The 16,986-nt window shown below is 36.6% G+C and overlaps 1 protein-coding gene across 3 annotated transcripts in view; it reads right to left on the bottom strand.

Annotated features, from left to right (window-relative positions):
- The window catches only part of FANCL (FA complementation group L), a 78,519-nt gene extending 63,444 nt beyond the window's left edge, over nt 1–15,075 (bottom strand). For 2 of the 3 annotated variants that reach the window (XM_067704996.1, XM_067704997.1), the window contains exons 1-4: nt 14,932–15,075; nt 5,486–5,544; nt 3,431–3,491; nt 921–977 (exon numbers count right to left, since the gene is read on the bottom strand). In XM_067704996.1, coding sequence (XP_067561097.1) covers nt 921–977; nt 3,431–3,491; nt 5,486–5,544; nt 14,932–15,075 — 321 coding nt within the window. The remainder of the gene's footprint in view (nt 1–920; nt 978–3,430; nt 3,492–5,485; nt 5,545–14,931) is intronic. The other variant, XM_067704998.1, reaches the window with a different exon arrangement.
- Between the last annotated feature and the right edge of the window lie 1,911 nt (nt 15,076–16,986).

Here is a 16,986-nt window from a genome sequence, read left to right as displayed (position 1 = left end):
TAAAAGACGCCATGAATATCTAATAAACCAAATCCAGAATGCAGGAAATTTTATAGGACACATAATCTGGCTTTTCAATGAGTAGATGGCACGAGAAGAAGAAAAAAAAAATGGTGAGGGGAAGAGGAGACGCTGCTATAGGAAGTAATTAAGAAACTTTAAGAGACATATCAACTTAATATAATGTGTGGACTGTGTTTGCCTACTGATACAAACAGAGCAGCTATAAAGAATTAGCACTAACTTTATTGGCATTATAACAGCATATTTTAAAACAGACAAAAAAACACTTAAGTGTTAGACGTATAATCTGACATATTATGGAGAAATGGATACAACATCCAGGGTTTCTTTTAAAATGCTCCAGTTCCTTTCTCCTAAAAGAGCAGGGGAAGAAATATGATTGGCAAAACTTTGAAGTTAGGTCATGGGCCCGTGGGTATTTCCTGTAGTCTTCCCTCTTCTGTTAATCAAGTATTTTATGTATAGTTAACTGAATAATCAATTATCATATGTAACTGTATGTATGGAATGAAGCCTAACAAATTTTTCAGAAATCTGTAGTTGTATACAAAATTATTTATACATTGTATTATATCTTTATGTGACTTTTTAATCTCTCTGTAGATGTGACATTCTCTAACAGACCAGAAGTACATTTTGTTTCTTCACCACCTGTGCAAGACTAGTGTCAAGTGTGCCCAGTTTAGGATACAATCAAATTGGTTCTTACACATAGTTCTATTCCTACTCCTTTACTTTCAGAAAAGTACCATCTGCATTTATGCACAGAGTAAAATAAGACATTAATGATTGGGAGTTGTGAAGTTTTAAGTTCTAATCATTCAGTTTTTAAAGGAATTACAAAAACATTCAAGATTTACAGCATATGGTGACAGTGTTAGGAAACAAATTCTTACCAAAACCATCTTCAACTCCACTAAAAAGCTCGTTAGATCAGGAGAGTGCTGCATTCTCTAGATCAAAACAACATTTCCAATTAATTTCATGTGTACAATGAATACTCCACGTGCTGAAATGGAAATAAAATCCAAGTCCATGTGAATATGGAAAAAAAAAGTATTAGCTATATCTACATCTTAAAAGTATAAGAATTAAAGTATTGGTCATCAACCCTATTATTCCTACCAATTTCATTCTGAAAGAGTAATTAAAGCCCTCAAATCGATTTTGGTGAGATATACTGAATTATGTAAGAATGTCACTTAAAATCTCACACATTCCTCTATTTCTTCAGCACTGACTATTGTCAAGTTTAGTAATCTAGCAAACCACAGCACTATTTACCAAAAAAAAAAAAGTACGAATGGAGTGTTAAGAGGAGCATAAAAATCAGGAAATCTATACAATTAAAAGAATCTAGTCAGAGCAATGAATTAACAACTAATCAATAAAACTGTCTATTTTAATTTTTTTCCTTTACCTTAATAAAGACTACCTATAATTGTTAATTTTGTCCTTTCACAATTAACCCGTATTCATTCAAAAAGAGTCAATCTTTCAATAAGGTAGAACAGTTACAATAAAATGGCAAAAAGGAAATAACTTCTGAAGTATAATGAATTAAAGTGTCATGGCTCCGTTTCCTAGAAATCTTTGATTCTTAAAAGAAAATTATTATAGAATTAAAGAAAGCAAAAAAAATTCTCATTTAAAATTGCTTTCTTAGACAAATCTCTACATCATTTCTCTGCTTGAAATCAAAATGTTACTTTTGTTACTTTTTCTGATGCACTGCACTACCACCACACAGTTCTGAAGTGGATACGTAAATTTCTGTCTTTACATAAGAAAAATAATAATCGAAGATATTTCAACAATACATGAGGCATGATTCACATCTTAACACAGCTTTGTGTGGGCACATGTTTGTAGAACAAGTCTTTGACTTTCCCTTCTTCTGTACAATATTTCCCCTGTAGTTTACTAGAGAGGAATAATAAATTATACCAAAGTGTGCAAACTACAGCTCAGAGGCTAAATCCAGCCCAGTAGCTGTTTTTGTAAACAGAGTCATAATGAAATGCAACCACACCTATTCATTTACCTCTTGTCGAGGCTGCTCTGGTGCTACAAGGGCACAGTAGAGTAGTTATGATGGAGATCTTAAGGGTCCACAAAACCTGAAAAATTTACTATCCAGTCCTTCACAGAAAAAAATTGCTGACCACACCCAACCCATATTTACTAAAGTTAAAAATGATACAAGGAAAGAATAGTAACATTGAACTGGACTTTGGAATAAAACAAAGACTGAAACTAATACTGGGTTCTACATGACCAACTGGAGGGCAGGTAGGAGATAAGTAATTAGAACTTTTTCTAGGAATTCTCTTGGCGAATTGGTGGAGAAAAACTGTTATAGAATTTATTATTATTATTAGTCTTCATTAACAGTTTTTCTTCAAGCTATTTAGATATTTCATTAGATTCGTTTCTTAAACTTTAGTATACAATATAGTCTCAGTGGATGGGGAAGGGGTGGTGAAGAGAAAATAGGGAGAAATAATGTAAACATCCCCTTAAAAATCTGCTGTAATTATACTGCCAGCAGTGACAGCCTACATTCTACAAATAGTTTATTTCCTGTATTTCTTTGTGGTTCAGTACTGCTTTAAAATGAGAGTAACTGTCATTGTCAGTTTCATAGATAATAACCTGCTTTAAGAGAGAAAGTATAGGAAATCAGGAAAAACACACAAATGAATAAAGCATTAAAAGAAAGGCAGTTCTACTTCCATTTATTTTCCTACAAGAGGCATTTCATTATTTTCAGTTCCTTCAGTAATTGATTAGAGAAACAAACAAAAATCTTTAAAGGAATTTTCAGGTAGAGGAACGTAAACATTAAGAATAACTGAACTGGGATGGAGAGGTGGATGGTGGGTGAAGGATGTCAAAAGTACAAACTTACAGTTATAAAATTTTTTAAAAATAAAGAATAACTAAATACATCCTGCCTATATCTCACCTATGCTGCCTTTACATCTACTATCATTACATATGCATGCATGATCCTAAGTGATTTCCATTTCACCTTTTCTGTTGCTAATCTTGAACTACAATCGCATTTTTGCCACAGATATCCTTCAACTCCTAAATGGGTCCTGGGATTTTTTGGTACCACCACTATTCAGGTGGATAGGGTGTATGCATTTGAAGACCCTAAAGTCTCAAGGATGGAAATAAAGTTTCGACACAAATGCTGGCTGGAGATGTGCTGAGGATTCTAAGACAGGAAACACTTTATATAAAATATGGATCCTTAAAATATTTGCTAGATAGAGGTGAAACTTACAGAATTCAGCAACTACTAAACCAGTTGTAACACTCTGCAAAATAGGTCTTTAAAATAGTATATTTAGTAACTTCTTACCCTCGCTTAAAACAAACCTTTTAAAGGACTTACCTGTTGCACTACATGATGATATCCATTAAGTATTGCTTTCAGCTGCCAACTACATAGTAATCTAAAATTTTAATGGAACAACATGGTTTATTCATTGTTCAGAATTAAAAGAAAAAACTTATTTGTATGCTAACTCAAACATGTACATACACAGAAAAGAATGACATAAAGATAATGCTGACAAGTTAATAAAATTTTTATCACGGGTACTGTTGAAAATCATGTCTTCCAACTGTCGGTACTAATTTTATTCAAAATATAAATAACTGCAATCAGCAAACAACATGCAAACAAAACAGTACTTTTTAAAAAAAATTTTAACATATCCAAAGCAAAGTTTTCTTGAATTGGATTCTTCTCCAAGAGAGGTTAAATAAAAACAACAGTTTTGATCATAATATACAGAACTTGTATTTGCGAAAGCACATGTAGCAATCTATTCTTCTTTCAATTCCAGATTAAGGACATACTTTTAATTGTGTAAGTAGTGATAAGTTAATGTTCATCTATCTACTGGCTCACCTCAGTTGCACTCTCAATGTTACTAGGTAAGTAACTCTTCTAGGAATTGCTTTTACTTACCTAGAAGTAGAAAGCCCCTCAGAGTTTTCCCAACCATGATCTTTTCAAACCATCATGACCCTCCATTTTTGGTCTGCTAACCCTCATTTCCACTGCTATCTCCTATCATAGAGGCAGAGTAGTTCATTCAACAGCCCCCTTCATCAAATGTGCTTTCCACCCCTTCCCACCAATTCAATCGCATCAATTCACTAATTATCCCTTTACTGTGGTATCCTTAACTTATTTTCTCCTAGTTTTTTTTTCCTCCGTAATATTAACTTGTTCAAGCAAATCTTATTTTTTAAAAAAACCACATAATTATAACTCCTCCTTGACTACACACCCTTCTCTGGCCACTCCTGTTTTTCAAAGTAGTTTATACTGTTTACATTTCCTTTCTACCCACTTACCCACTCCCAAAACTCCAATAAAAGCTGGCTTCAACCACTACATGAAACCTATGCAATCTAACCTGATCCCTTTGCAACAGTCAGCACTGTTAACCATTCCCTTTCTAAGCCTCTCTTTCTTTGGCTTCAGAGACAACTGTTGAGGTTTTCCTATTACTTCTCTGGTCAATCCTTTGTTTTCTTCCAAGGTCCTCTTTATTTACCAGTCCTTTAAACACTGCTATGCCCTCAAGATTCTGTCACTGGCTTTCTCTTCTCTTCTCACTCTATCCATGCAGCCACTAGAAAGTCTATCCATACTCATGGCCCCAAATCCTACGCCTACTGTGACTTCTACATACGTCTCCATTCCAAGTTTCATGCTCAAGTTCCACACCAAACCACTACTACCTACTAAAAATCTCCTCTTGATATTTAACATCTGATATGTCTTAAAACAACTCCTCTTCTACTTCTTCCATCTGTTATCTCTTCTCTAGCTTAGTGATCCAAGTTAGGAACTTGAAAAGGATCCTCCACTCCTCTTTCTGCCCTACCTGCCACTTCTAACCAGTCACAAAATCCTGTCAGTTCTACTAACTGTCTCTGGATTCTTCCTCCCTCAGATATTCTGGAGCAGAAAAGAGATTTTAGGTGCTACCTAAATCCTAAATTTCTAATTTTGTCTCTTGACATTCCTTGAAGGGCTGTCCATACCAACAGCCCATGTTGACACCTAATTTCTATCAGGACCGAACTGGGGGTCTTCCCACGACTGAACATACACATAATTAACATCAGTCAAAAGCTGGAAACAAAGTTTTCTAATTCTTTTGTATTCTCCAAATATTCTCACTTGTTGTTCACTGCTTTAACTAAAAAATAAATAAATTAGAGAATGTGTTACCACTGAAAAACACTTCAACACCAGGGAAAATCATTTACAAAGCACGCTGATGTGGAAAAATCAGAAATGCTTCTGGTTAACTGATTAATAAGCATTTTAGGCAGAACTCTGATGACTAGAATCAGCTTATACCAGATTAACGACTGCTCATCCCACCAAGATGCATGTACAGTATATAACAAAACACCACATCACCTTGCATTCCTCAGTTGTAAATCTTTGGGCAGCAATATTTTAAGATGGAAATCTCTTCCCTGTGGGAAACATTAAGAAGGTTCATTCAAAAAAGAAGGTTCATTTCATCTTTCACTTAAAGAGAAGTCAAACAGAATCACATAAAAAAGGCAACATTTTCCTTTATTTTCTAAAAGGTATCAACTTTATCCAAATACTTGCTAAAATATAAGCAACAGAATAGTGCATTTGAGGGAAAATAACTCAAAAATGTCTGTCAGAAACTTTGTGATTGTTGGGTAATCAAAACACTAAGACAGGATTTTGTTTTTAAAGAAAAAGTTACTCACATAAATAAGAAATACTAAGAAATTGTTAATGTAGACATAAAGAAGAAATTTAAACGTTATTTCTTAGGAAATAAAAAGGAAATTCCTTCAAATTGCTTTGAATACAGAAGAAAAAATCATAAATATATAATAATTATAGGCTTCATATTTGTAATTTTCCAGAGTTCAATAAAGAGAAAATATATTTAAAAAATCTAAATATATAGACAGAAATATTTTCATAAATCAGAATATGTTTAATTCTCCCACACTCGCAGAACTTTAATAAAACCCCTAAAATATTAAGTTATTTTAATTTAAATATTCATTAACTATACATTTGAAAAGACCAAGTTTTACTCAAGAATCTTTCCAAGGAAAGAAGGACAGTTCTCTGAGAAATATATTCAGTTTTACTTTCTTGAGAAAGTGAATGGGTAAGCAGCTTAAACTTTGTACCTTAAATAGGATAAGACACATGAAGTCTGAGCAAAGGTAAGCAGAAAAAGACAAACAGAAATATAATCTTTTACTCCAACAGTATAAAATGAAAAAGAGTAATAAAATTCTTGAAAAACAATTACCACGAGAATTTTAGCAGTCTCCCTCAAAGCAGTTTCAAAAATAGAGGAACACAATTAAATGTACCCCATAACCTTTACTTTCATGGTAATATTGCAGTTCTGACTTTCATTACATTCAAATGTCCTTTAAAAAAATGAAACAAAATGTACTACTGACCTTTTCAAAAGGTCAAGTAACAATAATTCACTATTTCATTAAAGCGCTAAAAGGTATTATGTAGTAACTTTAACCTAACTTTACAGACATCCCACACATAGGTGTAAGAGCAATCTGGAATTCAAAATTTACATGAAAAATAGTAAAACTACTCTACTGATCTGTTATGTGAAAGAATAAAATTCCAAAGTCCCTTATTTGCAAAATCCAACCATTTTAAAAGGGCAAATGCCATGTCACATGCCATAATACTTTTCTGATTCAAGAAAATGTCCAAAATTATCTTTTTTTAGTTAAACCATAGAAAAAATGTTAATTGCTCTCATGAAGCAGATTTTCCAGACTTACAGGGAACAAAAGTACTGACAGTTGCCTAAATCTGAATCTCTCTACATATCATTCCAAAAAACTATATACATCAAAATTAAGAACAAACAGAACCACAAAAATCCCATGTCTTCGGCAGAATCAGAAGAAAGAGAATACCATAAACTTCAAAATTACCTCTAAGAAGAAAAATTTAAACCACTTTCCAGTGTCTTCCACCCTGGGGCTCCAGTGGTTTCCACCCTGGGGCCCCCACATCAAGTCGTTTTAGAGAGCTAGGGGATTCAGGAAAAAAAAAAATACATGGAAGACAGAAGAGGGGACTGGACTATGTGCAAATAACAATAATAAACACTTCTGGTAAATCAGAGCACTAATTACAGGGAGGGGACTTATTATCAACACAAAAGTCAAGGATCTCATCTTCGATAAGAAATGTAGGAGAAGAAGACGGTAAAAGAGATATCCTTTGGAAACTGGGTGTTAGGAGGAAAAAGTACCAACTATGGTAGACTTAGGATCTTCTGTAACAAAATAAAAACACTCAACTCCTCCTTCAACACTACCAAAAAAACTCATCCATAAAGTAAACTGCACTTTGCAGACAAAAGAGGGTATTCTTGAATGAGGAATTTAATAAACTATTGCAATCGTTCACAGACACAAAGATAATGTCTCCATCAATACTAAGCTACTGGGACTTCCCTGGTGGCACAGTGGTTAAGAATCCACCTGCCACTTCAGGGGACACGGGTTCGATCCTGGTCTGGGAAGATGCCACATGCCACGGAGCAACTAAGCCCGTGCGCCACAACTACTGAGCCTGCGCTCTAGAGCCCATGAGCCACAATTACTGAGCCCATGTGCCACAACTCCTGAAATAAAGATAAAAAGTAGAGATTTCTCATACATAATAATGTAAGACAGCGAAGCAACATTGCTAAAGCACTAAAATAAAAACAGTCAACCTAGAACTTTATACCCAGTGAAAGTATCTTTCAAAAGGCCAAATCAACAATTTTTTGAGACAGAAAACAACTGAAAGAATTCATCACTAGCAGACATGCACTACAAGAAATGTTAAAGGAAGAACTTCAGGAAGAAAGTAAATGAAACAAGGTAAAAAATCTGGATATACAAGATTATCAGAAACAGTAAATATACAGGTAAATATAAAAGACCTTTTTTCTTATTTTTTAAAATCTCTTTAAAGGATAACTGACTGTGCCAAAGCTGGAACAACTTGAGCAACAAATAAAGTAGTATTGGAATATAACTCAAAATGTAAAATATCCATACGTCCATACTGATATGATTGAATTAATGGAGAAATGAATCTCCCATACAGAAGAACTCCAGATAAATTAAGTTGACCCTTGAACAACATGGGTTTGAACTGGGCAGTTCCACTTATACATGGATTTTTTTTTTACAATAAATACATACTGTATACGTCTGCAGTTGGCTGAATCCACAGAAGCAGAACCATGGATACAGAGAGCGGACTGTAAAGTGATATGTCGATTTTCGAGCACATGAGGGTTGGCACCCCAACCCTTGCATTGTTCAAGGGTCAACTGTACATAGATACTCCACCTGAAAGAGGGGGAGCATAATTCCCCACTCCTTAGTGAGGGCTGCGCATAGTGACTTCCTTCCAAAGAGTACAGTACGGAAAGGGGGGAAAAAAGAGTAACTTCCCAGTAGAGAAACCTGACAAACCCAACTTCAGCCAAGTGATCAAGGTTAATATCAACAGTCATAAATCATATTGACAATGTGTACCCTTAATATGATGTGATGAAATGGTACTTAAACTCTGTGATGTTCCTCTCAAAAACACATAACCCCAGCCTATTCATGAGAAATACATCAGACAAATCCTAGTAGAGTAGTATCCTACAATATACTTGACTAGTATTCCTCAATGAAGCAGGTCATTTCATAATCATAAAGTCAGAGTCAGCAAAAACAAGGAAACCATGACAGCTAAGAGAAGCCTAAAGAGACATAATAACATGGTATCTTGGATGGGAACCCAGAACAGAAAAAAACTTATTAGGTAAAAGCAGAGGAAATATGAATAAAGTACAGACCTGAGTTAATAATAATGTACCAATATTAGTTCATTCATTGTAACAATGTACCATACTAATATGTTAATAATAGGACAAACTGTGTTTGTGTGGGGAAGGAGACGGTACATGGGAACTCTCCTTACCATCTGTTCAACTCTTCAGTAACTCTACACTGTTCTTAAAAAATAAAAGTCTATTAATTAAAAAAAAAAGCTAATCAGCTGCTTAAAAGAGAATTAATACTGTATTGGGAAGGTTATAAGATAAACAGAAATAAAATATATGGCAACAACAGCACAAAACCAGGAGATTAGAAATACAAGTAAACTACTGTAAGAGTCTTACACCATAAGGGAAGAGGTATACTTGAAAGTAGATTATGATAAATTAAAGATACATATTGTAAACCCTAGAGCAAACACCAGAAAAGAGAGACAAAATATAGCAACTACTTAAGGGAAAAAAAAAAAAAAGGTAATAAGCTGACAGAGGAGATAAAACAAAATTATAAAACTCAATTAATGTAAAATGCAGAAAATAGGGAAAATATAAAAAATAAATAAAAGAACACATGGAACACATACAAAACAAACAGGTAGATACTAGATTTAAGCCCAACCATATCAACAGTCACATTAAATGTAAAGGGTTAATTAAACAACCCCCAAGTAAAAAGCAATGATTATCAGATTGGATAAAAAAGCAAGGCCCAGAAGAAATCCCCTTTAAATATGAAGACACAAATAAGCATAAAATAAAGAATGGAAGAAGATAAACCATGCCACACTAATCAAAAAAAAAAGCTGGAGTCACTACATTAGTACAAAAAATATAAATTCCAAAGATTATTACCAAGGATAAAAAGGATCATTTCAGAATCATAAAGGAGTCAGTTCAGCAAGAGTGCTTACAATCCTAAAAGTTTATGTACCTAAAAAACTTCAAAATATATGAAGAACTGACAGAAATGAAAGTAGAAATTGAAAAAAAAATTATAAAGTAGCCCCCCCTTATCCACAGTCTCACTTTCTGCAGTTTCAGTCACTTGTGGTCAACTGAAAATATTAGATGAAAAATTCCAGAAACAAACAATTTTTAAGTCGTAAATTGGGCATCATTCTGAGTAGTATGATGGAATCTCACGCTGCTACACTCCATCCCACCCAGGATGTGAATCACTCTGTCCAGGGTATCGGCCTGTTAGTCACTTAATAGCTGTCTCGGTTATAAGATCCACTGTCCTACTATCTAAGTGCTTGTATTCAAGTAACCCTTCTTTTAGTTAATAATGACCTCAGGGCTTCCCTGGTGGCGCAGTGGTTGAGAGTCTGCCTGCCGATGCGGGGGCCGTGGTTTCGTGCCCCGGTCCGGGAGGATCCCACATGCCGTGGAGTGGCTGGGCCCGTGAGCCATGGCCGCTGGGCCTGTGCGTCCGGAGCCTGTGCTCTGCAGCGGGAGAGGCCACGACAGTGAGAGGCCCGCGGAACGCAAAAAAAAATAAAAAAAAAAATAATGACCCCAAAACGCAAGAGTAGTGACACTGGCAATTTAGATATTCTTTTACTGTGCCTAATTTATAAATTGAACTTTATCATAGGTATGAATATATAGGAAAAAACATAGTACATATAGGATTTGGTACTATCCACAGTTTCAGGCATCTACTGGGGCCTTGGAATAATATATCCCCTGCAGATAAAGGGGGACTAATGTAGGTGGAAATTTCAACACCCGCTTTCATTAACTGAACAAATAGACAGAAAATCAGTAAGTATATAGAAAACTTGAATTGTGTTATGAACCAATTTGACCTGACATTTATAGAACACTCTACCCAAGAGCAGCATAATATACATTCTTTTCAAGTATGCACAGAACGTTTACCAAAATAGACCATACTCTAGGCCATAAAATAAGTTCCAATAAATTTAAAAGAATTCAAATCATACGAATTATACTGGGACTAAATTATAAATCAATATCAAAAAGATATCTGGAAAATCCTCAAATATTAAGAGATATATTGTTCTTCTAAGTAACCTATAGGTCAAAGAAGATATTAATAAGTATTTTGAACTGTAAAAAAAAAAAAAAGAAAATATACCAAAATTTGTGTGATACAGCTAAAGCAATGCTTGAAAGAAAACATATAGCACTGAACATCTACATTATAAAAGAAAAAGGTCTCATTATCAATGACCTAATCTTCCACCCAAACAAATTAGGAAATTTAAGATCAGGAATCAATGAAACAGAAACAGAAAAATAATAGAGAAAAATCAATGAAATCAAAGTAGGTTCTCTGAAGAGATCAATAAACTTATAGGTCTCTATCCAGATGCATCAGGGAAAAAAAAGACACAAAATACCAATATCAGGAATGGGCATAGGAGATATCTATAAAATATATTAATAATTTCTTTGATACTTCTACCTTTAAGTGTTGGTGCCTCATCTCCTTTTGAACATGGACTGGATTTGAGACTTGCCTCTAATAAACGGCATAAAACAGAAGTAAATGTGTAACTTTAGAGGCTGGGGGAGAAAAAGCACTGTGCATCTTTCTGCTTGATCTCTGTTTTATCACTTACTCAGGGAAAGCTAGCTGCCATGCTGTAATGATGGTCAAACAACACTATGGAGGTCCATGTGGTGAGGAACTGAGGACTCTAGCAGAAGTCAAAAACTGAGGCCTGAAGTCAATAGCTATGTGAATGAGCAATCTTGGCAGCAAATTTTCCAGCTCTAGTCAAGTCTTTAGATAAGAAACATCCTGGCCAACAGCTTCACTGCAAGTTCAGGAGAAACACTTATCCACGAACATCCAGCTAAGTCACATCCAAATTCCTGATCCATAAAAAAGGTGAGATAATGAATGTTTGTTGTTTTAAGCCACTAAGGTGTGGAATACAGCAAAAGGTAACCAATATAGGGAGCATCATTAAGATCCTAAAGCCATTAAAAGGATAATGAGAATATTAAAAACAACTTTTAAACCAATAAATTCAAAAACTCAGATGAAATGAAAAGTCATTGAAGGAAACAGACTACCAAAGCTCACTCAAGAGAAAAGAAAGAACCCGATAATAGAGAAAACACTTTTATTCACACAGATCACTAACAAATAAATAAAATTTAAAATTAAAGGATCAATTAAGTTACAAAGAGTTGACGTTTTATAAACATCACTGTCTAATCATGATGCAATAAAACTAGAAATGACAAAATTAAAATGAAAAAAGACCTTCCATGAGCAAAAATTTTAATATTCTATTAAGTAACTCCCAGGTGCAGGGGAACTACAAATTAAAATTAAGTTCTAAAAAATGATGATAAAACACTACATGTCAGTATTTACAGGACACTTTTAAAACAGTGCTGACAGGAAAATGCAAATCGTTAAAAACATATCAATAAAAATGTGCTCTCACTGGCCAAATCTGGGACAATTTAAACATCAAATAGGGAAGTAAGGATTATAATCCATTAGATAAATTATTTTTAAAATCCATGAGCCTGATATAAATGGTAAAGGGAAAGCCACTCTTTATCACAGAATGCCAATGAACAAATATAGAAGAAATGACAGAGTTAGAAAATCATCATTGGCAAACATCAATTAACTGATTCAAACAAGAGTCAATGGCTGCTACAACAGGGTGGGGGAGGTGGGGGTTTGATGCCTCACAGTAGCTTCCTATAAGTACTTAATAATTACAATAGGAAAATCTGGCAGATGCTACCTTAAACAGGTGATCAGAGATAACATCATCAATAATGACACCTGCTGACATCTCGCTCCCTAAAAAGGATACAATATTCTTTCTGTGGCATATCTGTCAAAATTGCATAACCTGAATTTAATGATGAAGAAACATCAGACAAATCTAAATTGAGGGACATTCTACCTAATGACCAACATGTACTCAAAAAATGTCAAGTTCATGAAAAACGAAGAAAGACTAAGGAACTATTCCAGATTAAAGAGACACGACAACTAAATGTAATGTGAGATTTTACATCAGATGGTTAGGGGCTGGGAAGGGGTATAAAAAATGTATAATTGCAACATTAACAAAATGTGAATTTGGACTCCAGATTAGGTAATGGTATCATATGATGATTAAATTTCCTGATTTTGACAATTGTGGTTATGTATGGGTATGTCCTTGTTCTCATGAAATATACACTTAAGTATACAGGAATAAAGGAACACTATGTCTGCAACTTAATCTGAAACTGTTCAAGGAAATAATGTGTGTACACATCCACCCACATACACAGACTCAGAATAATAAATCAAAAGGGGCAAATGTAAAATGGTGAACCCCCTTAAAGAGTATACTCAAATTCTTCCTACATCCTTGCTATTTTTCTATAAATTTGAAATTATATACAAGACACATTTTTAGACAAAACCAGCTCCACCAAAACAAAACAATGTTAAATAAAATCTTTAGGTTAGGATTTCAACAAGCTGCTTAAAGCAAGTACAAATGAGAATTGTAGCTATAGCCAGGATAAAATAATTTCATCTAATCTGAATTTTGATGGCTACACATATTTTCTAAGAGGCTTTAGCAGATACAGACATATAATACAAAATACTTTCCTTAAAATGCCTAAAATTAGGTATAACATGGTTCTGATAAAAATGGAACTTAGTATCATCTCCTCAGTTTTTCTAAATGCTGTGAAAGTTTCCAACTAGGTAATTCAAGATCAATACTTCCAATTGGGGAAGGAAAACGTGGATTAACTTTATTCCAGAAGTAACAATGACGTTTAACCTCTACTTTCTGTGAGAGTCACAATGAATCTGAAAACAAATGAAATCCAAGTGTATGGTCTTTAACCTTTCCTTAATCAGTGTATTAGGATTAGTTCTACACTTAATATTCTTAGGGGTAGGTAAAATTTTCATCTAACATGTGAATTTAATAATTCACTCAATATTTTTGAGAGATTACTATGTGTTTTGAGGAAACTTCAAAACACATGTTAATTCCTAGAATATGGCCCCTATTCTCAAAAAGTAAGTGCGCTGTTCAGGGAGAGGGCACAATGTTGAATGTAATGGCCAGGAAGCAAAGTCTATACTCAAAATTCTCACCTAAGGTAGCTTGATGCAGTGTAGAGGGGGAAAACCCAGGAGTGGAATCAGATAGCCTGAGTTTAAGGGAGTCCGTTGCGATCATGGACAAGTAACAATCTCTCCACTTTCCCATGCCTTGATCTACTCAACTATAAAACGAGAATAATGACTTTTTAAAAAATTTTTCTGCCTCCGAGGCCTGAGGATTAAGTGAGATATTGTACTTGGAAAGCGCTTTGTAAGCTTCAAAGCTCTACACGTGTTTACTATGGGTAATAAACTCCACAAGAGAGGCCACTTGGCATCAGCAAAGGTAATTACTTCGGTTGTCAAGATTTCCTACAAAAACATCGCCAACTGATGAGACCCGGTAACCAGGACTTGGCAGAGAGCCAAAATCAGGTTTTCCTCCAAAACGTTCTTTCTGCAGGAAACACGAATATAATGAGGGAGCGCAGACTCCCCTCTGAACAGCCTCCAACCTTCGTGGGGGTGGGGCATGTTAGAATAAAGACAAGCAAAAAACTGACCAATTAAAACAAAAGTTCAAACGTGGGACAAACACAGTTAGGAGCGAGGCAAAACTCCGCGAGTGGCGGGGACGAGGGGGCGTGGCCCTTCGCCCTGTCCTCTCCCCGCCCGGGCGCGTATGCGGGCCTCCCAGCGTCCTGTCCCGGGCAGCGACCCAGGCCCAGGCGTGGAGGCGACAGCCAGGAACGGGTTTCCAGCAACGGCCCACGGTTCTCAAACTTCTAGTCTCCTAAGAGTCCTTACTGGCCGCCCCCCTCAATCCCCACAAACTCGAGCCCCTAACCCCTCCGGTCACAGACTTCAGGGCCGGGGCTGCGCCGCCAGAAGGAGGCTCTCCTAGCGAAAGAGCAACACCCGGGCGAGTACCTGAGCTGAAATGAATCCTTCATACACGGTTTTCGCCCGGTTCTGGGGTAGAAGCAGTGGGAACTGGCGCAGCAAGCTCGCTTCCGTCTCCGCCATGGCTTTCGGTCCGCGGAGACGCACCAGCGGCCGCCGGGCCCCGCACATGCGCAGTCCTGCCTGCGCCTAGGGCGCAGGGAGGCGGAAACCCGTGCCATTGGCGGGAAGAAACTTCGAGCCTTCCGCGGGCAGAAATGAAGGTCTGAGGCTACTCGGGACACCTGAGCTCAGGGTCAGCCAGAATAGATGCGGCTTGGCGGGAGGCAGAATTGGCGCCAACTGGAGGCAGGAGGGAAGCTTGTTTTTAGGTTCACAGCTCTGACCGAACAAGCTCATACTAGCCTTGATTGTCCCAAGAATCCTTTTGGATATGTATATTAATCCACACTCAAGTCAACACCAGACTTAGTTCTGCTGCACTGCACTCACAAATATCCAAGGCAAAAGGAGGGAAAATTGCTGATGGACTTAATGAACCGAAGTTAATTTTTCTTTAACAACACTTCCTGAACATATTTCTAACTGAGGAATGGTAATTATCCATTCCTTTTACTAAGGGATGGTTAAATAAAGAACTTAATATTTACTGCACAGTTACTTGATTGCAATCATACTCAGTGCATTACATTTTTGAACCCAAGTATTTGCAAAACATCATTATAAGGGGCTGCAGGCTGTGCAAAAATAAGACATACACTCTACCATTTTTATTGCCCTCAGAATGGGGTTAGACTTCTTGAAGATTCTTTAAGTTTGACAAGAATTATAAGAGTATTCTGGATGCTTAGGGGAAAACAAGAATGTTGCCTCAGTGGTTAAATATAAATTACAATAATGCAGGGCTTCCCTGGTGGCGCAGTGGTTGAGAGTCTGCCTGCCGATGCAGGAGACACGGGTTCATGCTCTGGTCCGGAAAGATCCCACATGCCGTGGAGCCTGCGCGTCCGTAGCCTGTGCTCCGCAACGGGAGAGGCCCGCCTACCGCAAAAAAAAAAAAAAAAATTACAATAATGCAGTGGTTTTCAGAATGTGATCCTGGAACCATTAGCATCACCTGGGAACTTTAAGAAAGGCAAATTTTCACGCATCTGTCTCAGACCAAGGGAATCCCAAATTCTGGGAGTGAGGCCCAACCATCTGTGCTACCACAGCCCTCCAGGTGTTAACGATGCACGGGCTGAAGTTTGAGAACCTCCTCAGAGGCACGACATACCATCCACTCAATTATGCAATTCATTTATTAAGGATGACAGGCTACGTGTTTTGCGATGGGCATAAAGTCAAGGTTGTACAACAACAGGACCAACACAAAGATTATTAGGACATACAGTCACTGCCCTCAAGGACTTTATAACTTTTCTGCAACTTAAGACATTTGCTGTTTCCAGTATTTCAAACTTCCCACCACCATATTCCCCACGGAACCTCTACCCTTCCTTCAAAGAGCTTCTCAATGGCTACCTTTTTTTGGAAAACTTTCTTATCTGCTGAAAAGTATTGCTCTCCCTAATCACTTGGTATATTTCTTGGTACAGTGTTGGTATTCATTAACTATTTACTAAAATAAATATCCACTAGTCCTATAGGCAAATTACAAATAGGTATTACAAGAATTCAGAGGAATGAAGGAATTTTTCACAAGATATTTGAATTGGTTTCCATTTACAATATCATAATAGACTGTATAGCACTATTATAGACTTTATAGGATTTATTTAAATTATAATACAACAGGGCTTCCCTGGTGGCTCAGCGGTTGAGAATCTGCCAGCTAGTGCAGGGGACACGGGTTCGAGCCCTGGTCTGGGAGGATCCCACATGCTGCGGAGCAACTGGGCCCGTGAGCCACAACTACTGAGCCTGTGCTCCGCAACAGGAGAGGCCGCGATAGTGAGAGGCCCGCACACCGCGATGAAGAGTGGCCCCTGCTTGCCACAACTAGAGAAAGCCCTTGCACAGAAACGAAGACCCAACACAGCAAAAATAAATTAATAAACTCCTACCCCCAACATTATTTTT

Source organism: Pseudorca crassidens, chromosome 14, assembly GCF_039906515.1.
Source record: "Pseudorca crassidens isolate mPseCra1 chromosome 14, mPseCra1.hap1, whole genome shotgun sequence".
Taxonomy (NCBI): domain Eukaryota; kingdom Metazoa; phylum Chordata; class Mammalia; order Artiodactyla; family Delphinidae; genus Pseudorca; species Pseudorca crassidens.
This window is presented reverse-complemented; position numbering and strand designations above follow the sequence as displayed.